The 22,833-nt window shown below is 37.7% G+C and overlaps 1 protein-coding gene across 5 annotated transcripts; it reads right to left on the reverse strand.

Annotated features, from left to right (window-relative positions):
• Nucleotides 1-213: 213 nt before the first annotated feature.
• Nucleotides 214-12,354, reverse strand: LOC131540132 (C-X-C motif chemokine 10). 5 transcript variants are annotated; one of them, XR_009271186.1, is made up of 6 exons: nt 9,308-10,085; nt 8,681-8,757; nt 8,348-8,544; nt 8,053-8,246; nt 1,110-1,233; nt 988-1,002 (listed from the first exon to the last, which is right to left on the reverse strand). XR_009271186.1 is itself a non-coding variant. In XM_058774608.1 (3 exons), exons 1-3 carry the CDS (start codon nt 5,799-5,801, stop codon nt 915-917), a joined length of 276 nt encoding a protein of 91 aa, XP_058630591.1. In that variant the 5' UTR covers nt 5,802-6,066; the 3' UTR covers nt 214-914. The 5 variants fall into 5 exon arrangements, 1 of the variants encoding a protein (XP_058630591.1); XR_009271184.1 differs by lacking the exons at nt 988-1,002; nt 1,110-1,233; nt 9,308-10,085 and adding exons at nt 6,540-7,591; nt 12,236-12,354; XR_009271185.1 differs by lacking the exons at nt 988-1,002; nt 1,110-1,233 and adding an exon at nt 6,540-7,591 and having other exon boundaries at nt 8,014-8,246.
• Between the last annotated feature and the right edge of the window lie 10,479 nt (nt 12,355-22,833).

Here is a 22,833-nt window from a genome sequence, read left to right on the forward strand (position 1 = left end):
TGTACAGATGATCAAATATTCTTCTATTGAAGCTCAAGTTGCTCTTTGGATCATCTCAAATCATGTGTTTGTATGTGTGCATGTGTTTTATTTAATATATTAAGAATGTAATTTTTGTTATTTAATATAAATAACACTCCATATTAAACAGACTAAACATTACACTATATTTTTGACAAACATTAGATTTTTTTCTAGGCTTCTTTACACGGAAACACTGAAAACAACACAAGGCAGTAGCTTGACCAGATACCCTAAAATATTTAAGACCTTCTTAATTCGACATGAATTAATATTTCATGAATTTTTTTAATAATAATAATAATAATAAACAATATGAACATTCACTCCAAATCCAAAGAACATCATACAATTTTGGACTCATAATTTAAATCCTGAATTTTTAATTTGGTGTAAGAAAAACATATGAGTAGGTGGCTGCCTAAAATCTTCAGAACATGAAGAAACAAATGGTACTGTATGTATGAAATAGCAGAATGCCAGCAGTCTAATTCCTTCCTTTCATGCCTCTCCTTTTTTTATAATGCTTAATTTAATCAAACCTTTTATTTAAACCTAATTACAGAGTCTTTTGTGTGTGTCATAGCCTAGCCTTTTTTCAGAAAGTGTGATAAATTTTGATCTACTTAGTTGCTAAAAAAACGGGAGGTGTGCATCTGTTTGAGTGTGTGTGATTATATCTAGTAAAAGTGTTATATAGGGTCTTGGTTATCATTAAATTATTCTGCTGGCATTGGCTAAAGTCTTACTCTAATCTTTTTAATTATACCACTTTTATTGAGAGACACCATTTCCCCTTCTCTGCAAAGCCACAATCACAAAAGGAACCCAGGACATTTCTTAAACAACTGTTTTATAGTCGTCTGATGGATGATCTGATGTGTATTTGGCACTCAGCTGTCACAATTTTCTTGCAATTGGCGTCCCAGTTTTGAATTAGGATTCAGGCAGACTTTTATATGAGATTTCTTCAAAATCACACTGTAGGAAAATTATAAAGCAATTAGTTTACACTTATAAAAATATCTGTTGATCACACACAAACATCACAAAAACATTCTGAATAAAAAAAAAAAAAACTGCATTACATAATCTCAGTGGTGTTACAGAATGCACTTGGTTTGTACACTTTACACTCCTTGATGTTTCCAGGCCGCAGATTGTCATATGTTCTGGAGCACAGACATCGCTTGCTTATGAACATCCGCTGACCTACAAGCAGATATAAAGAAGAAAAAGCTGAAAAATAGTGAATAAAACTAGATTCTACACTTATTCTTTAGAGGAGTGACCTGCTGGATCTGCTGGTCATGTTTGTCTGCTCACTCTTATGAAGAAAAATTATATATATATATATATATATATATATATATATATATATATATATATATATATATATATATATATAAGTATTCACAAATAATTTGTTCATTACAAATAATTATTTTTACAAATAAGTAAATATGAGGCAAAGTCTGCCCTGTGGTATTCTAATTAATATCTAAATACAATACGTTTACATTATGGCCTAATGGCCAATGACATTAAACCATTTTCAGAAATTTCTCAGTGGTCCTCGATCTTTCTTAATGCTTCAAGAGGCATGTATGGCATAACTTCAGATGTTAGACGCTCAAACTTGCACTCAAAACATTAATCTAGTAGTTTACTAGTAGTTTAAACATAATTAAAGAGTCTTTTTTGAAGAAAGAAAACTGAAATAGGGCAAAAATGTCGACTGTCTGTATACATGTGTGTGTGTGAGTGTACTTTTTTAATCATAAAGTGCACAGGGTCGCACGCTTCGCGTAGCGGCTAGGACAGGTATCGCACACCAGACACGCTGCGTTCATTTCAAGGCAAACAGCTATTCTAAGCACCAAACAGACAAAAGTTCACTTCAAGAATGAGCAAAGTGGCGTCGATGTATCAGCATGTGTTTTGAAATAACAGAGCATACGGAAAGAAAAATTAGGCTACATTATTAATAATGTAATAATAATATTATTACAGCTGTCTATCCTATGAAGCAGAAGCAGACTTCAAGCCACAAAAAGACAAAGATGCACAATACACAATCTTTCAGCATGAATGAGATGACACTTGGTGACTTTTTGTCACATTAGCAACATGAACACACAAAAAAATCATGGACATGATTCGGATATGTTAAAGGGTCAAAAAAAAAAAAGTCACACGACTTCTTGCACACGCACAAACATATACATATACACAGAATTGAACTGGTAAGACTTCAACAGAGCAAATTTTGAAAATATGTTAACATTACTTGAATTACATTTAATGAAATATCAATTAATTACAAAATGTTTGTATAAAGTGTTTTGAATTATCACCATCTACTCCTTATTTTGTTGTTGAATTATCAAATACTGAGTAACAAAAATGCTTTATATGTTCCCTTTCTAACAAGATTTTAATGTTTGACCGTAATCATAATGTAAAACCTGATACTTATCTAACCGAAAATATCTAAACCTTCACAAAAAGTAGTCTTTTAGAATGTCTAGATATATATCTAATAGCAAAACCTAAATAAATTAAGAAATGATGTCTAAAAAAAACAACGGGAATACAAAAGCCTCTGTATATATATATATATATATATATATATGCTGGATCTGCTGGTCTTGTTTGTCTGCTCACTCTTTTGAAGAAAAATTATTTAAAAAAAGAAAAAGAAAAAAAGAAGCAAGATAAGGTGTGAAAAATATCTTACCCTCAGTGAAAGTCAAGCAGATAAGAAAAACCAAGGACAGAAGAAAGATGGACCGGTTCATGTTTGACTAATGTGACAACAGACTACGTGAATCTGAATCTAAAAGCTTATAGCTTTTATAGCCTATACTATTTTGGGAAATCCCTTTTATTCCAATTGTCAAAAATGACATCATCCTAATGGCATAATGATGGCCGTCATACCAACCCTATTGAAGAACTAACTAAAACTGTGTGTGTGTGTGTGTGTGTGTTTAAATAATATTTGACCTATGGATGTTTCAATACAATGAAGCATGTACAAAACATTCTTTCTTCTTCCTCCTCCTCTTCTTCTTCTTTTTAAAAGGGCACTTTTCATCTTATTCTGCGTTATTGTGCAATTTTTCCTGTATATTACCATAAACCGTTTGCTAAAAATCAACACGGTCTCACTCCCAACTCGTCACATATTGACTCTTGGTCAGGGTACCACTTTTTCGATGTCCAGGGTCCTCCATTGCTTCAAATAAGAAATCCTTAGCATCAATATGCCAACTCAAAAGGCTCATCGTCATGATTAAATTATATATTGGGCAATAATATTTCCATTATTGCATATATGTTGAGGTGTGTCACAACAGTTTTATTTATATTACACTATTTACACATTTATGAGCATGTAACCCAACCCCTGCCTCTAAACCTACCATTTGTCAATAAAACACAAGATAACAGGCAGATACAACTACCGAAATAATTTATATATATATATATATATATATTAAAAAAATATTCCAAATCTTTCGAGGCAAAACGATTGATTTGTGAGAGGAATAGACGCGATCGCAGTCTCCGTCCGCCTTAAAGCTCTTCCTGGGTGCTGTCTGTGTGTGCGAATTAAAAAAAATAGGCTTGTTTGAGATGAGCAAAATCTTCTTTTTATTTTAATTCAAACATGTATTTTAGATTTTTATAGAAAATATGACAATCACATATCTCACACAGAGATCGCACTGTCATAGTATTTGGGAATATTCATGCACAATTTAAATACATAATAGCATGAAATCAGATTAAAAAAAATAAAACATTTTAGAAGAGAACGCAGCATCACGGTTGTCTGAACCAATGAGCATTAAGTTGTGTCGTCAGTCAGTCGTTTCCCATCATGCTTTTGATCAGCGCAACTGCGCGCGACTGCTCAATCCGACACAGCCGCCTCGCCGTCGCGAGAGTGTTTTTTGGCACAGGTCAGAATGATATCAGAGCAAGGCGGACGTAACTCGGACACTTTTCTAACCGGCATGCATCTCGCGGTGATCACCGGTGATCGGTTCTGCGCAGATTTTGCTCATATCAAACAAGCCTATAGTCCTAGAGGAAGTCTCACATGGCTGCATGTGGTCAAAATGCTGCAAACACAGTTAGACCTTGCATTAAATTGATTGGCTAATTAATTGGTCCTACTGATTACTGCTCAGAATATATCAATGTGGGTGCAATCACAACTCTGATGCAGTGTTTCTCAGTCTTGTGTAAGTCCTCTATTTGTATGATGAATAAAGGTGATCTCAGTGCGCTTTGCATTTGTGACATTCAGCATCTCTCTTTTTTATGAACAATATTCAGAGCAGACAACAGATTTAGGGTAATTTGCTTTGGTTTGTTATTTAATGAGGAGAGAAAGTTAATCCTGAAAATCTGGATTTTAATTAGTGCTTTGCAATGACTTGCAACAGTAAATGTTGCAATGCAAAAGGCAGAGAAACCCCCTTAATTTTCCATTATCAGCTGTTGAAGTACAGGCTTTCTTGAGTGAAAAAAGGGAAAATAAGGGGAAACCCATAACCCCATGTAGACACGGACATACATTTCTAGCTGTAATGTCTCCAAATTATGCAAGTGCAGGAGTAATACTCAAACTTCCTTACCAAGTCACCACTGTATTAAAGATTTCTAACATGTTGAAGGATAGTGAAATCAAAAGTAAAATCTTCTTCAGTTAAATAAGTACCTTGCATTTCTATTCTGAATATTTTTCAAATTACAGCATTTGGTGATCAGACATTTCCTAGTAGGCTATACACTGTTGCCAAGTTCTTTCAATGGAAAGCAGCTAAAGCCTGCTTGAAAAAATTGCTAAATGTCCCTAGATGTTTGATGTCACGTACAAAAATACTCTGAAAAAGATAGAAGCAAGGGAATATTTTGTCATTTTTCTCTGACAGTGCACAGGCTCAACTGAATCTACTGTTCCTCTCATCAGAAAGAGATGTGTCTGAATGTTTTGCAGTGATAATGATAATATTGCTGAATGCACCGCAAATGCAACAAATAATGCATTTTTTTGTCACATAGAAGCATTGATTTTGAGCTAGAATGCAGAAACTTTACTGCTATTAAATTCGGTCGTCATTTTCTCACCCTCATGTTGTTCCAAACCTGTATGACTTTCTTTCTTCTGTGGAAAACAAAAGGAGATATTTTGTAGAATACCAAAACATCTTGGTTACCATTGATTTCTACCGTATGGGCAAAAATCTGTTGAATTTCTCAAATGATTGTCTTTTATGTTCCACAGAAGAAAGAAATTCATACAGGTTTGGAATGATGGTGAGTTAATGATGACAATTTTCCTTTTTGGGTGAACTGTCCCTTTAAGAACTTTAACATTTGTGAATAGTTAACACCTAACTTTAATCAGGCTCTTATTGAATTAACATTTTACTTCAATCAAAATGAATCATAACTATACATTAAAAGAGAAAGAAGCTATTAAAGCTATTCTGTTAAATTATCCTGACCTTTGTCCTAATGACATTTACTATAATTCTTGCCTTAGAATCCACAATTTAACTGACTATAACCTATTAGTTAGATGATGCAACAAGTAAACCCATTGTCCTCATTACCATGGTTATATGGATTTTAAAATAAATACATTCCTTCCATTGCCTTTTGGAGTTTTGCATGCACTATAATTTAAAAACAGCACCTATTATGGGGGAGATCTCCCTCGCTTCTGTGATCTGCCCACTGCTCGACTGGCCCACGGTCATGGCCAGTACATGCCTGGCAGTAGCTAAAGTCGCTAGGTTGGCAAAACTGTTTATCAAACCACTTGAGGGCTAACTGAAAAGGGTGCTATTTCTTGTTGGTGGCTGATTGTTTTAGACCAGGGCTCCTCAAATCTGGACCTTGCCTGCAGAGTTTAGCTGTAACCCTAATCAAACACACCTGAACATGCTAATCAATGTCTTCAGGATCATTAGAAAATCACAGACAGGTGAGTTTGATCAGGGTTGGAGCTAAACTCTGCAGTGGATTGGACCTCCAGGGTAAGATTTGAGGAACCCTGGACTAGCATGTTCAGGTGTGTTTGATTAGGGTTACAGCTAAACTCTGCAGGAAAGTGGATCTCGTGGTCCAGATTTGAGGAACCCTGCTCTAGACTCTAGAGCAGTGGTTCTCAAACCTCTCCATGAAGTACCCCCAGCACTGCACATTTTGTATGTCTCCCTATATCTGACACGCCCACTTCAGGTCTTGCAGTCTCCACTAATGAGCTGATGAGTTGAATCAGGTGTGATAGATGAGGGAGACATACAAAATGTGCAGGACTGGGGGTACTGCAGGACAGGTTTGAGAACCACTGCTCTAGAGCAAAGCACTTCTGAGAAACGCTCTGCTTTATACTAAACAGGCAGTAGAGAGAGAGAGAGATAATTTAAAAAAATATATATATAATTACAGTTATTACATAGTGTTCAAGACAGAAGTGCCTCCCATTAAAGTACTGTGCTTTAATACATTTAATTACTTAATTTTTGATACAGTCAAGTGAAACTGATAATGTATTTCATACTTGATCCTCAGATGGGAAAGTATGACATGCACTTGATGTGATCTCAACAATTCCTTTTTCACAGCATTCTCATAATTGGGACAATAGGGTAATGTAGGAACTTAAAGAAAAATGTTTAAACTAAAAGAGTTTTTGAACATTTCAAACAAAGAAAACAAATCATGAACATCAATCTAATGCATTGATTACACTGAATATAGGCCTATCTGTTACGGGGCAAACGAGACGTGAGACGTGCGGATCCATGTGCAAAGCTTAATTTAACAGACGTGGTCAAAAACACAGGCAGGGTCAAAACATCAGTAAACAGGTATAATACAGGTAAGACAGAGTAATCCTAGGGTAAACATGGGTCTTTGATCGGCGCACTATGTCTTCAGGCACTATGTTTGAAAGCAGATGATTTTTTTAAAGATATTTTAAAGATTCAGATTACAATTTTTTTTTTTAAATCATGCTGTTCCTCAATTCCAAGAACGCAGAGAACGGACTTGTGTTCTCGTGGAGACCAGTCTTGCAAGGCTTCTTTGGAAGAACGAACTCGGAAGGACGCGCGAACACAGAACGCATCCTTGTGAGAATTGAGATGTACTGCGTTCTTGCTTAACTGACCGCATAGTCTCAGCATAAGCAGCGGCCAATGAACAATAAATATAACATAACATTACAAACAAATGTCATAACTTTAAAACTTAAAAAAATTAAAACATTTAACACTATTATAGATATTATTTTCATATCATATGTTTTATTTTACAGCGTTATATAGTGTTTAACTATGACTATGTTAAGATTCATTGTAATATGCCAATAAAAAATACTGCAGACTTTCATCCTCGATATCAAGAACACATCCGGGAACTTTCATGGGTCATCTGTACTCGCATTCTTGAGAATTGGAACTGAACCTCGACGGTTGATGATGACGTAGAACGAGAACACAAGGACGCAAGATCACTGAAGAGTGCATTTACATATTTTGTCCTGTTGTGTCAGAAAAGAGGGATACATAAGATATTTATTTAATGGAACATAAATGCTCAGAATTACTTTACCAGAATTTTCTATTCTGTCAAATCTGGGATGTTTCGCTTGACTGAATACAGACACTCTTGATTAGTGCACGTTAGTGAATGAAATATGCAATATGACCCGGGTTAGTTTAGTTTGTCCACAGTGGTTTTTCATAAATCTATTTACTATTACAAGCACTGCTTATAGCAACTAACTAAGCTGTGTATATGTTTGGAGCTAATATAATAGCAATTTATTTTATGCTTCTTTAATGCAGAGTAGGCTATCTCTAAATAAGCATGAAGTCAATTATCAAAAGTATTTTTGCACTTATATTCTCTATTTATTTAGATACAAATTGTGAACCTGAAAGAAACATACATTACATTTACATTTTAATAAGCATCTTTTTTTACTGAAGAACTGGATACCTGTGGCTTCAGCCATTGTTGGATTCTGGTCTGAGCTTCTTTATTCTTCACACAATTCAGAAGTCCTTCATCCTCGTGGAACAGACAGTCCACAGTGAGTGTATCCTTCCTGCTCACAAATCTGCTGCTGTCTGGCACAGTCTTCTCTGGGTCAAATGTGTGATGAAGCACCATGAAAAGAGCTGGTTTGGACCCTGTTAAAATGGAGTGATCAAATAGTTAATCACTGCTAAAATGGGTACAATAACTTGAGATAATTAAATATTACATAACACACTCACTAACAGCACATTACCTGAGAGTTCATCAAGTTCATTTAGTGCAGCATCAATGTCAGTTCCTGCCCTTGAAACAATAAAGCAGAAAACCAAAATGACGCCACACACCTCCACGGTCCGCACCTTTTACCTGATAATTGTTGTAAGACATCTTTCATGATGTCCTCTTTCAGCTTGAATGTCTTCCCAGGTGAAAGGATGAAATATTTATTTCCTTCAAGAGGGAAAAAAATGGTTACTGTAATATAACTTAATTCATAGTCATCTCAAAAGTCTTCCATTTTTTTCTATTTTCCCTCAATCTAATTAGAAACAGAGTCTTTAGAAAAAAGCGCCACAGTTATTATTACCTGTAATCGTAGGAAGTTTGTCTTCTCGTCCTTCAGTGATCACATTGTCTGTAGTTTGAGCCATTTTAAGTTTAGTTCTGAAATTGACAGTACACACATCAAGACATATAATAGTTAGTGTTTGTTATATATTGCAATATTTTATATTTTCATGGTCTGGTTCTTGGACAAGATTAAAACAATATAGGCTACTCAAAAATTATTCATGTGATTGAATTATGTGACGTTATTGAAGATGACTAAGCATCTGTTCATTGGGAAAATGTCCACTAGATGTCTCGACACTTTAATGAAATATAGCATTTTTAACGGTCCAAATATCAGAGCAGACACAAAATACAAGCGCTTATGTAGTGCAGAATTACATGGGTTTGCATTATGCTATAAGGCATTAAGATAGCCTACTTATATGAAAATGTGTTCTCTGATGTCGACGTATTTAGGCCTATAATTACGCGTTGACAGCCTTATAAAAAATATTAATCTTTATGCATGATAGCTTATTGATCAACAAATAGCCTACACAACAGTTTATCAGACGTCGAATCAGTCTAATGCGACACAGTTCATGATAATTTTATGGTTTATGTTGCTCAGAATAAAATTAGAGGATCTGCTGCTACTCACCCGAACTGTTTTCCAACACAATGTAACAATCTTTCACTTTCGTTTAGACTTTCACATATGCCATACGCGCTACCGGCACATCCGGGAACTTAACTGTCAATTTCGTTACCGCCCCTTTTTGGGGGAAAACAAACTAGACTTCCCATAGGCTTCAATACAAATTAGCGGCAAAAAGCAACGTCCATACACAGCCGACAGACGTGAATAACTTAAGTAATCACTAGGATTAATCATGTCAAGTAATTATATGTCGACCCTGCCTGCCATAGAGCGTGAAAGATACATCCATAAACTTAATTTGGTCAATTTAAAAACTCATTATCCCAGCGTCAAATTGGTGTAACAACCCCACCCAGTGGCCAGAGGTGTCTTGCCGGACATTTACTCATACCTAATCTAATCACCATGTAAACCAGTGAATGATTTTACTTCGTTTGAAAGTAAACATCTTTAAATGTATATATTATGTCCTTATATTTAGAGTACTGAGTGCACTTTTCTGTCCAGCCATACAACTAGCCTGGCTTCGCTTTCGATAGCATCATCCGTAATTCATAATATTTCCATAACAGCAAGATATGGATGATGGTGGCAGGTAGCCTGGGCTAAATTTGGGTTTTTACAAACATTATTGGTGCACCCAACCACACAACAACTCTTTGGCATGTTGTAAGGTTAGTCCACTTCCTCGATCCGATGCTGTATGGCGGTTTGTTTTCCCCCAAAAGTGGGCGTGAACCTGTTCAGAGACATTCTATGACGTTGCGCCGGTTGTGAGTATTGTGATATGGTGATTAAGTTCCCAAAGCGAATATAAAACTGGTTAATGTTATTTTTCTAATATTGTAAAATAGTATTTAACTCGTTATTTGTGTTTATGAGAAGGAAAATATATTTTGTGCATTTAGTAAATTAATTATTTCCATTCGGCATACATGCATGACGTCATCGTACGCTGGGTCGGGGTGCGCGCCCGTAATGCGCTTCATTCTCAGTAAATGCAGACACGTGAAGACATCACACCAGCTTCTTTTCTTTAATTCTTTTACATTTCTTTCCAGGAGTGCTACACAATCACGTTCCTATTTCTTTCACTTTCACCTTTTCAGAGACAGGATAAACAGGAAAATGCAATATAATAATAGGCTAATACAATAAATATACACAGTGAGAAAGGTGAAGGTATTTTTTGGTGCAAAACAACTGAGCGTCTGTGACAGCGGAAGTTGTAGTTGTAGAAAATAGCCACACATTTGTATCAGTAAATTTGAAGGCACAGACAAAAGTTGCAAACTTGCAGATTTTTCTCTCTTTCCCACAAACACAACACAACAGTTAGGCTACACCTTCTCGAATCCTTCATTGCAGGTTCATCTTAAAATACTCGTAATCATTAAGACTGCAGTTACTTTTTTATGGATTACATGATTAGACTACATATTATTTACACAATAGCAATATATCATTCATAATTTATTGAATCTCCCTAATTCTTCTTTTATAGTAGTATGTATACTACTATGTATACTTTTACATAGTGACCTGCTGGCCACTGTTCTGCAAGAGGGATAGCTAAAAATCCATCTGGCCACTGTGCAGGACTTGTATCTGTCATTCCCAAGACGAATTGATGTTGTATTGGCCATACACCATACTAATAAATTATTGTGGTCTAAAACCAGGTGTTTCAGTTTCATTGTCCAACCGCTATATATATACAGGGCCGCATTAAGACCTCACTGGGCCCCGGGGCTATGACTTACTGCAGGGCCCCCCATCACAAAAATTATATATAGCTTCAAAATAAGATTTTTATCCTATCAACATTTTTGATGCACTGAAATTTCATAATTCTTGTTACTAATTACAATATCACAAAAAATAATACTAGCCTAAGTAAAACCAAGCTTACTTAAGACAAGTAAACAGTCATGAATGACAAAAGAACAAAGATACATAAATCGACCTACTTGAAAAACTTAAAGCACTGAATAAAAAACATTATATTGTGTAAAGTAAATGTACAAATAGACTGAATGGTCTTCACTGTATAAATTCAATATAGATTAATTCTTATTTTACAAAAGTGATTCAGTCAAGGACATGGAGTGATGTTTGATTCACATTATTGACACAAATGGCAACAGCAGCTATATCAGGCTGCTTTAGGAATAGTTCACCCAAAAATTAAAATTCTGTTGTTTTTCTTAACCTGTATGAGTTTCCTTCTGCTGTTGAAGGCAAAAGAATATATTGGGAACAATGCTGGTAAACAAACAGCTGCTGCATGACTTTCATAGTATGAAAAAAAAAAAAAAAAAAGCCAATGGGGCCCAGAAACCTTCTTGTTATGAACATTCTTCAAAATATCTTCTTTTATGTTGAGGTGAACAAAGAAATTCATACAGGTTCAGAATAACTCGAGGCTAAGTAAATGATGACAGTATTTTAATTTTTGGGTGATCTATCCCTTTAAAATCTCATCATACAATGCCAGGAACTCACATAGCCTACTACACTTCACATGCATGTTTTATCTTTAACTATAATGTTCATGAAAGACACAAATGACTGTTTACGAGGATACTCGCACATTGACACGTATGCTTAACCATATTTGAACGCTCAAGGCGCGAAAAAGAACTTAAGTTTAGGAAGGTGCTTAACGCGCCGCGCGTTTTTAGGCTATAACGCGTGCTTTTGCCAAAATAAATTCTGCCCCGCTTCTTAATGTCCCTGAACAGTTACATTTGTTTTTAAACCACAATGTTTAAAATGAGTTTAAATGATAAGCTAACATCATGACGCGCTAAACGATTGACATATTTCTACCGGATTATTTCTCAACCCAAAAGCGAATATAGGCCTATAGAGGTTGTTCAAATACAATAAGCAATAAACATCCATCAAGTTAATAACCAAACTAACCTAAAATCTGTGGCAACGATGACGCTATGTTTTTATCTACTCCATGTGTCCGGTCCACTTGCTGTTCCACAACTTCCACTCCATCATCAGCTTTAGTAAAATAGTCTGATAGCTGGGAATTTTACTGACTAACTCGTGTTTTTCCCCTCTCTCCTTATTTTTATATTATTTTATTTTTTGAATAGTTGACATTTTTACTTTTTGAAGATTGTTCTTTGCATGAGATTACGCGAAGAGAGAGAGATGAGTGCGCACGCAGCGGTCACCTGATAGATAAGCTACACAGGTCTTTCAAAAGCAATATATAAAATAAATGCATTTGATTGGTAAAACAAATTCAAACGTGACGTTTCAATTTCTAATGTTACTGCAATGAAATTTATGGAAAAGCTCCACTAAATAATAGCGCTAATAAGTGGGGGGCGTGGTGGGGCTTTGGCGATCGGCGCTACCAATGACCAGTCAATCTTCTCCACAGCCAATCACGGGCCCCCTCCTTGCTCGGGCCCCGGGGCTTCAGCCCCGCCTAGCCCAATGGTTAATGCGGCCCTGTATATATATATATACACATAGGTGGGTAGAGTACCAAAAAACTGTACTCAAGTAAAAGTAAAAGTAATAGTCTGAATAGTTACTTGAGTAAGAGTAAAAAAGTATCGGATAAAAAAACTACTCAAGTAGTTAGTTACTAGTTACTTTGGATCATATACTGAATATAGTCTATTTTTATTTAGATATATAGATATTTAGATACATTTTTATACACACACACATACTGCTGTTCAAAATACCTTTAATTTTTTTTAATGTAATTTATTTCAGTGATGCAAATCAGAATTTTTATCAGCCTGATTTATTATCAATGCTGTTCTTTTTTAGCTTTCTATTCATAAAATATTCCTAAACAAAATGTCACAAGTTCCAAAAAATATTAAGCAGCAAAACTGTTCCCTGTTGAAAAAAACAGCATATGCTGGTATGGTATGTTTTGAAGCATGGGATGCTGGTTTGAACTGATTTAAGCTGGTCCTTTGCTGGTCCTAAGCTGGTCCGACCAGCACATGACCAGCACAAACCAGCATCCCAGCTTCAAAACATACCATACCAGCATATGCTGTTTTTTTTTTTTCAACAACACTGGTAATAAAACAATATATTTGAATGATTTCTGAAGGATCATATTACACCAAAAACTGGAGTAACAGCTGATACAAATTCTGATTTGCATCACTGAGTTCAATTAAATTATATTTTAAAGGGCATATTCCAGGTTAGAGACTCCTGTGAGTCGATGTATAGAAAAATAATGTAGGAACTAGATTTTCTTTAAAATATACTATTAAGGCTTCTAGAGTCGTTTTTGTGAGAGAATTTTACTTCCGCATCTGAAAACCGCCAAACCGGAAGTGATGTAACGAGAGGGAGAGCGGTCCATGTTAACCATAGGAAAACAGTGGATCGCAATGACAGTTCGGACGCTGAGGAAATTTTAAATGTTTATTTACACTTGTCTGACGGACCACAGATAAAATTATGAGCCTGTTTTGCAGCCAAGACAGCAGGGAAAGGTCAGGATTAGACAGAACAACGGTCAGAGGAGACAGATTGAGTTGATGTGTGATTAGAACAGCAGGTGTCTTGGTGAGACCAGTGTTAGCTAACGGTATGTAATCAGACAATAGCAAAACTAGTATTGGTCATCTACGAGTATTGATACTTACCAGCAACATAAACTAATAAGCGTTGATCAGGCGTGTCACGCTCGTTAATATCCGACACTAACGTTAAGTGATATAGCGGTGTCTCATCACTGCAGGAGAGAGAGATAAACACGTTTTTGTTTCATTAAGTGTTTGTGTGGTAAATGCAAGGCCATGGTCACAGCTGAGGAAAGTCAGTGCTGCAAGGAGTTAGATACATACTGGGCTTTAGTGGAGAATGTGACCCCCACACTTGATGTGTAGTGTCCGACTCTGCACCCAGGCTTTGAGGCTTGCTGTCTAAACCCATATGTGCTACAGATAACCTATATGCACTTCAGACAGGAGCATGGACCTCTCCAGGCCAGCAGACATTAGTGTGTTTAGGGCAGAGATCATTTATTACTCTGAGCTAAATACTTGTATGTATACATGCATAGTATATTAAAGATTTGAAAACCATTTTAAAACTATCTGAATAATTGTGTCTTCTTCAGTTACAAGTTGCCTATATTTAAGTAGGTCACAACTACCTGTAAGTCACACTTTTTGATGCCATTGGTATAAGACAGTCAATATTGACAGCATACAGACAAGTTGTCCGCTGGGCCTGTGGTGCTCTGAGCAGCCCTTACCTGCATGTGTTGAGTCAGACATTAGAAGACAGTTTACAGAGGAAGGAGGACTTTATAAAGGTTTTGAATGGCCCCATTTTGTTGACCATCAATAAAAAATAATCACAATCACAAATTGTCTTATTGTATAAAAACTTGTTTATGAAGTTTACATTAGATATATATCAAGCAGATCTGCATTTATGGTTAATTCAATTCAGTTTTATTTATACAGCACTAAATCATAACAAATGTTATTTCATAGCACTGTTAATACCCAACTAAAAACACAACATTGCAACTGTTAATTAACATACATACATACATACATACATATATATATATATATATATGTGTGTGTGTGTGTGTGCACCAAACATATACTACCGAGAGAAAAATATACCATCGAACCCATTTAAAAACATTTAACAATCTTTCAGTCTGGGTATCACACGAATGTGTTGTTGAAGTGTGTTAAATCATGAATGCTGTGCTAGATACATAATCCAACAGCCTCATCTTGTTGATCCTCTAGAGCAATGGTTTTCAAACCCTGGGTCGTGACCCTCGGGTGGGTCGCGAGACTTAAAAAAATGGGTCGCCAGGATGATTTAAGGAAAACGTATGTAGAAGCAACTAAATAGCATAAACAACAAAACGAAAGTAACCGGCAGCCGCCTCAGGTCAGAATCAAATTTGTATTTGTGTTTGCGCTCTGTTTTTGCAGCGTTGTACATTGTAGCAAATCAGGGACATATCTGTTGATTTCTATAACGCAATGGCCAATCAGAGGAGCTATAGTGAGTCAGAATCCACTCACCGCTCAGAACGCGAGTGTTCTTGTTCAGTCCAGAGTTCTGGAAGCTCGCGACGCGAATCCTCTGATTATAATGAACAAAGTGTAGGTGATGTAAATAAGAGATTAATTGTGCCGTGTTGACAGATTCACTCATTAGAGATCGCGATAAACTGAAATGAGTGACAGCACTTTGCGCACTTTCTTTGCTGTATATAGCCTCAATTCAGAATTTGAATAAAAGTTTCATTTTTCATGCTGCTAAGAGGACCAATGTGGCTTACTAAGTTGCAACAAACTTTCGGAAGTGACATCCGCATATTCTCTCGAAATCGCAATGACATTGTGATAATCATAACTATGGACTGGACAAAATATGATATGTCAGAATAGATGTGTATGAAGGCAAAGCACCCTCACTAATTTCAGAAGCACCGACAATGATTTGATTTTGGAACAGAGCATCCTTCCGAGATCGTTCTGTAGTGCAGTTGTCTTTCCTTCCTTCCTTCCTTCTTTCTTATATATATATATATATATATATGGGTCGTGTCAATTTAAAAAGAAAAAAATAGGGTCGCTCTGAAAAAAGTTTGAAATCCATTGCTCTAGAGGGATCTGGAAAGAGGAGCAGGTGTAGTGGAAGACAGACAGTGCTGCGTTGTCGTGGAGCTTGTGGTGACCTGCAGTATAACACTCCCAGAGACTCCATGAGGCCTGATGCATATGCTGGGAGAAGCAAGCAAACGTTTAGATCACATTCACTGCTGACCATGCTTCTCCACTCGGCCTCCATCACATCTGCATCTCCATCAGGAGTGAAGCTGCAGTCCAGTAGAGGTGTTCATAACAGCTGGCCTCCACTGCTTCAGATCTTCACACTCCCGTCTTCCAAAGCCTTATAAACACACATGACAAAAAATTACCAATTAACTGTGCAAACAATGTTACTAAGCTGTCACTAGACTTGATGGTTATAATATTAGCAAACTGAGGTTAACTTACCAGCTATGTCTTCTCATATGGTAACGTTTTTACACGGTTTTTAAAAATATAACGATATTGCTAACGCTTACAAGCTAGCTGTGGTGCTTTACAACAACTTATATATATCTCGTTGCGTCTCATTATTTAAATAATTATGTTCACTGATTTGGTAGTGAGCAAATGTTAAAAATCAAGTCTTACGGTGCACAGTTGATTTTCGTGGAGCAGCATCTCTGACGGATCCGTGAGCATCACGTCTCCCGCCGGCGGCCGAACCACAGGCGGACCGGGACCCGATGAAGGAACCGCACCAGCTCGGAGTCTCACTCGCTTCTTGCTTCGATATCCCATGCTGAACTGCATCATATCGCCGGGATGATAATCTTCCGGTATACAGTGATCGCTAAATTACACACCACCGCGTTGTTTGAAGCAGATGCATTAAGTCTCTTCAGCTGCACAAACGCACCGAGGCTCGGAAGATACCGTCCTATTTCTTGTCAGGAAACCTTGTGGACTCGATGTCCTGGCAGGCTGGAGTTTGTGCAACCTCCACAAACACAATAATTTACCATGACGATGATAAACCGAAAAAAATAAGTACCTAAAATACACTGACTCGCGCCCGCTCCACTGAACACCAGCAGCGCGTGGCACACGACTCCCTCTCGTGACGTAATATGATGCGATGTTGAAAAAAAAAGCGCTTTTTCAGAACGGTCAAGGAATGCGTCACTTTTTCTTCTAAATTTGTGCCCTCATGCCTTGTAAAACATTTTCAAACCCTGCAATAACGGTTCATATGATATTTTCATACAAGGTTATATATTAATTTAAAAAATTTTAACCTGCAATATGCACTTTAAAGTTTAATTATGTATTATAAATGTATATAACCTCTGACACGGAGAAGAGTGAAATCTCCTCACACAACCGCTACAGAACATCTGAACATAACGAAACAAATGCACATTGACGGATCTTCTTCCATCTGTTCTGAAAAATGTAAACAAATGTAGCCTTTATTTCTGCAAGCGTAAATATTGTGAAAATTTCCATATGAATTGTGTCTAGGCAAGGCATTCCTCCTGGAACTAACGCGGGTTTGGCGGGTGTGTTGTGTCTGAATAATTGTGCTACTTTTAAGGCCTCCCCTAGATGGCACTGTTGAGGTACTTGTTCTAGGGTGGAAGAGTAAGAAGGAAAGGGGAAGTTAAGTAAACAAAGTGTGGTTCAATACTGCTTGTTTTTCTGCTTCTTTATTATATTGATTCCCAACATAACAATTGGCGACGAGGATGCCAGGATGTCTCTGCTCTCTCTGCAACCCCCAGTAGCGTTTCTGGACTGCCCAGGTGAACTGAAAATTCCCTTTGATACATGGGAAAAGTTATTTCAGAACTACCTGCTTGCTATCGGTGGTGAGGAGTTTTCCGCCGAGAGGAAGAGAGCACTACTAATACACTGTTTGGGAACAGAAGGACAGCGAATTTACAATACACTGCCTCTTACCGCTGATACATATAATGGATCTTTACAAGCCCTGAAACAGTTCTTCTCCCCTAAACTGAATGTTGTTTCTGAGAGGTATCGCTTCAGGCAACGCGCTCAAGCCGTGGGTGAGTCGACAGACCATTATGTTGCAGCGCTTCGTGGACTGGTAAAAACATGTGCTTTCGGCGATATGGAGCATGAAATGGTCCGCGATCAGATTGTGGAGAAAACGGGCATGCCCAGAATTCGCGAAAGACTGTTATTAGAGCCAGATTTAACCCTTGAAAAGACACTTACTATTGCACGACAAATTGAAGCAGCGGTTGCAGATGCCAGTCATTGCTGAAGGGGAATCGAAACCCGTATCAGCCATCCAAAAACAAACTAACACGCGGCTGCAGAAAAGTAAACAAAAGAGTAAGCCAAGAGAGGATAGACGCATAAAGGGTCAACAGCAGTGTTACCGCTGTGGTTCTACGTATCACCTTGCAAATGACAAGTCTTGCCCGGCTAAAGACTGCAAATGTAGAATGTGCGGAAAAATCAGACATTTCTCAAAAGTGTGCAAGTCATCAAAGTCAGTTAATGAAGTAAGCTTACCTGAAGTGACGGTCCTCAGTGTAAATGACTGTAATACAGATGATGGAGCCCCAATGGGCACTTTTACTGTAGCTACATCCATACTCCCTGCACAGTCTTGTACCATTAAGATGATGGTGGATACAGGCTCGGGTGCATCAATTCTGCCTCAGAACATTTACAAAGAACACTTCAGTTCATGTGCCTTGTCTCCACCCAAAGTGCAGCTTCTGAACTATTCAAGGGACAGAATACCTGTTTGTGGCTCCTTGACATTGAATGTGACATACTGTGGAAAAACAGTTGTTGGTGAGTTTAACATAGTAAAATCAGGAACACCTCTAATTGGACGTGACATATGTAAAACATTGGACATTGAAATTAAAGGTGGTCGCTTGATTGAACCTATCACTCACTGTGCAATGCTTCAGCTGCCTTGCAGTCTGCCTACATGTACTGATACTCCTACTTCTGCATTAACCTCTAAGGGGTTTGGATGTGCTAAAGACTTCATACACAAAGTGAAGGTCCGCTCAGAAGTTAAGCCTGTACAACAAAAAGTACGTCACTTACCACTATCAGTACGAGCAGCAGTCTCAGAGGAACTGAAAACACTAGAGGAGAATGGAATCATAGAGAAAGTAGACGCATCCGAGTGGGTGTCACCCATTGTTGTCACAAAAAGAAAGAATGACACAATTCGCATGTGTGTTGACTTACGGGAGCCCAATAAGGCTGTAGTACCAGATAGTCATCCCATACCATTGATCGAAGATATACTGTCTGCACTACATGGATCAGTAATGTTCTCCTCGCTTGATCTCAAGAATGCATATTACCAGTTAAAACTACATGAGGAGAGCAGAGGTCTCACTGCCTTCATCACTCACGAGGGCCTATACCAGTTCTGTAGAGTTCCCTATGGCCTGTGTTCAGCACCATCTGCTTTTCAGCGTATGATGTCAATGATCCTAAAAGGCCTTGAAGGTGTACAGTGTTACTTGGACGATGTAATTGTCCATGGTGCGTCTGAAGCCATTCACAATGCAAACCTCAAAGCTGTTCTGCATAGGATCAGTGAAGCTGGCTTGAAATTAAATCCGGACAAATGCAAGTTGAATCTAACTTCACTGGCTGGCCAAAATACAAGAAGGATGTCGACCTGCATGTACAACCCTACTTTCCAATCCGGCATGAGCTTGCTGTAGTGGAGGGATGCGTGGTCAGAGGTACACATCGTCTTTTGGTCCCTGAGTCACTACAGAAAAAACTCATAGACCTTGCGCATGAATCACATCAAGGCATGGTTCGTACCAAGCAGCGGCTTAGGAAACTGTACTGGTGGCCGAAAATGGATAGCCAGGCTGAAGCTCTGATACGGGACTGTTCCACATGCAAACAGAATGATAAATCAGCTTTTACACATGCTGCACCGCTCAAACCTGTTGAGTTGCCATCATTTGCATGGGAGAAAGTTTCTATCGATATTGTAGGACCATTTGAGACTGGCCGGAGGTTGCTTTCTCAACCAGAGTTGACACAGCTGCTGTCATACAGTTCCTGACTTCAGTCTTTGCCCGCGAAGGAAACCCAAAAGAACTCGTCTCTGACAATGGACCTCAGTTTATTTCTTCTGAGTTTTCTCAGGGAGAGAGATATACGCCATTTCAGATCTGCTGTGTATCATCCACGGGCGAATGGAGAGGTTGAGAGGTTTAACAGGGTCCTAAAAGATTGTTTGCAAACTGCTTCAATTCAGGGAGAGCCTTGGAAATCATTCACTCAAACATTCCTTATGAACTACAGGAGTACCCCACATGCTACCACGGGTGTTACACCCTCAGAGTTGCTCCATGGTCGATACATGCGAACAAAACTACAAATCATGGACTATCCTGTAAAATACACAGACAAAAACATACTACGACAACGTGTGAAAAGGAAACAAGACAAAGTCAAACAGTACACTGATGCCAGGAGAAATGCAAAGTCCTCTAGACTCCAACCTGGAGACCTGGTGCGGATTAAGAAACCCTGGAAAGTAAAGAAAGGTGACCAAAAGTTCACACAACCAAGATCTGTTGTGCAGAAGAGAGGTGAGGATTCCTATCTCTTGGATGATGGTAAAATATGGAATGCTTCACGTCTTGCTGGAGTGCCAGAAACGAGTGGTGCTGACACTTACAAAAGCAACAATCTGCATCACAAATGGTTAACCCTCCGAGTGTGCCATTCAGGTGTACTAGAATAAGGCAGAAACCTATCTGGACTAAGGACTATGTTTTACATGAGTAAGGAAATGAAGAGTGATTGAACTGTTAAAATAATTGAGTCAAGAAGATAGAAAGTTAAAAATATGTTCTTCATTTAATTGTGTTTCACAGTACCTGTTTATTATAGGCTTATACATGTTTCTGTTGTTTAAAGCCTGCTACATTCTTTCTGAAAAGGGGAAGATGTTGTGTCTGAATAATTGTGCTACTTTTAAGGCCTCCCCTAGATGGCACTGTTGAGGTACTTGTTCTAGGGTGGAAGAGTAAGAAGGAAAGGGGAAGTTATGTAAACAAAGTGTGGTTCAATACTGCTTGTTTTTCTGCTTCTTTATTATATTGATTCCCAACATAACAGGGTGTTTATTTCCTACTCTGTCACAGCTTTTAATGAATCAATTATACATGTATTTAATGTGTAAGGTACATGTACAACAAACTGGTAATGTCATAGTGGTATCGTGTATTGTAATCGAATCTATACCTGTGGAACCGTCAGCACACGCGGTGCTCGTCTAATAAAGATCTTCATAGCTAGTAAACCATAGCCTTTGCTTTCAGCTGACTGTTGATCCAAAGCCACGTCTTCAACGCTCTTCTACAACTCTGAGTGAGAACCGCTTCAGACGACTCAGCGCGTGCGGCAGGGAACTGAACAAATCATTCAAACTGATTCGCGAACCGATTCATTGGTCTGCCAACTGGTTTGATCAAGCCTTCGAACAGAATTGACTCAAAAGAATGAATCATTCGCGAACGGGCATCGCCCATTGCCCAGAAAAAAAAGTAGATGGCGCGCAGTAGAATTGAAGGATTTTTAACTTGTATGCATTAAGATAAAGTAACGAGAGGAGCGTCGCCCACAGTAACGAACTAAAAGTACCGTTTTTTTCACCAAAAATGTACTTGAGTAAGAGTAAAAGTACCCATTTTTAAATATACTCAAAGTATTAGTTACCCAAAAAATGTACTCAAGTAAATGTAACGAAGTAAATGTAACTCGTTACTACCCACCTCTGATGTGAGTAAGCGCAGGTATGACTGAAGAAGAAATGGCCTGAAGGAGGTGAGTGGGGATAGGACCTAGTGGACAAGTAGTGGGATGATTGGAAAGGATGAGTTTGGAAACTTCCGTCTCCGAGAGAGGAGAAAAGGAGGTGAGAGAGAGTGTGTATTTGTCGTTATGAAGTTATCATTAGTTTGTGGTGTGAGGAATTGGTCACTGATGGTTCTTGTTTTATTTGTGAAGAAAATTGCAAAGTCATCAGCTGTTAGAGTTGATGAAGGAGGAGGGGGAGGAGGACAGAGGAGAGAAGAGAAAGTTTTGAAGTGTGCGAGAGTCAGAACAGTTGTTAATTTTGTTGTGGTAGTATGTCGGTGTATATAGTATTTATACGAATATGTGATATTACAGGATATTAAGTTGCAATAGCCTGTTCCGAGAAAATTAAAATTTTGGATTTGGTGCTTGATGAAGTCACTGGCATTAAAATTTTGAAAAACGTTGTAAACCAGCAGATTTGCAAACTAGACAGGAATTTGGACGAGCGGCTTGGTGACGTTACACGGTCAAAAAAAAAGAATGTTTAATATCTCAAACACCAAACCAGCACAAACGTAGCACAAACGAATGGCATAGTTTTGTTGATTATTTCTTTTTATGGGGTGCCAACTTCATGGAGGTCTCACACCGCACTGTTTATGCTTCTCAAAACGCCAAAATAGTTGTGAATGTGTCATTCTGCTACATGTGTGGACATATAGTGGAACGAAATGTCGTGTCTCACAGGACCACGGTGCTACATACTAGTTAAACATGAGATAAACATACAACAATGCAAATATAGGAAAAACAATAGAGCTATACAACAGTTTAACCATCTGACTATAAATACTATAACTACTATACCTAGTTGACTACACATACAAGAACTTTACATAAATACTGTACATGAAATTGTGCTAAAGAGATATTTTTACATGAAATTGTGCAGAAAATATATATTTTGTACATTAAATTGTTCAGAAGAGAGATTTTGTGGGAAGCAGCGCATAGTGCAAAAGATTTAGAAGTGCAATGCTCAAGTAAACATTATTTTGTAGTGCAATATTCCAGTAAACATATATTATCTTATTGACAGGGCTGGACTGGGACAAA

Source organism: Onychostoma macrolepis, chromosome 05, assembly GCF_012432095.1.
Source record: "Onychostoma macrolepis isolate SWU-2019 chromosome 05, ASM1243209v1, whole genome shotgun sequence".
Classification (NCBI taxonomy): Eukaryota; Metazoa; Chordata; class Actinopteri; order Cypriniformes; family Cyprinidae; genus Onychostoma; species Onychostoma macrolepis.

Excerpts from the sequence above, each read along its gene's own strand:
- LOC131540132 (XM_058774608.1), bottom strand. The coding sequence starts at position 5,801 with ATGACCGTGGGCCAGTCGAGCAGTGGGCAGATCACAGAAGCGAGGGAG. Across the intron at positions 1,234-5,737 it reads GGAGATCTCCCCCATAATAG|GTCAGCGGATGTTCATAAGC; the intron begins GTGCTGTTTTTA and ends ATCTGCTTGTAG. Across the intron at positions 1,003-1,109 it reads TGTAACACCACTGAGATTAT|TGTGATTTTGAAGAAATCTC; the intron begins GTAATGCAGTTT and ends ATTTTCCTACAG.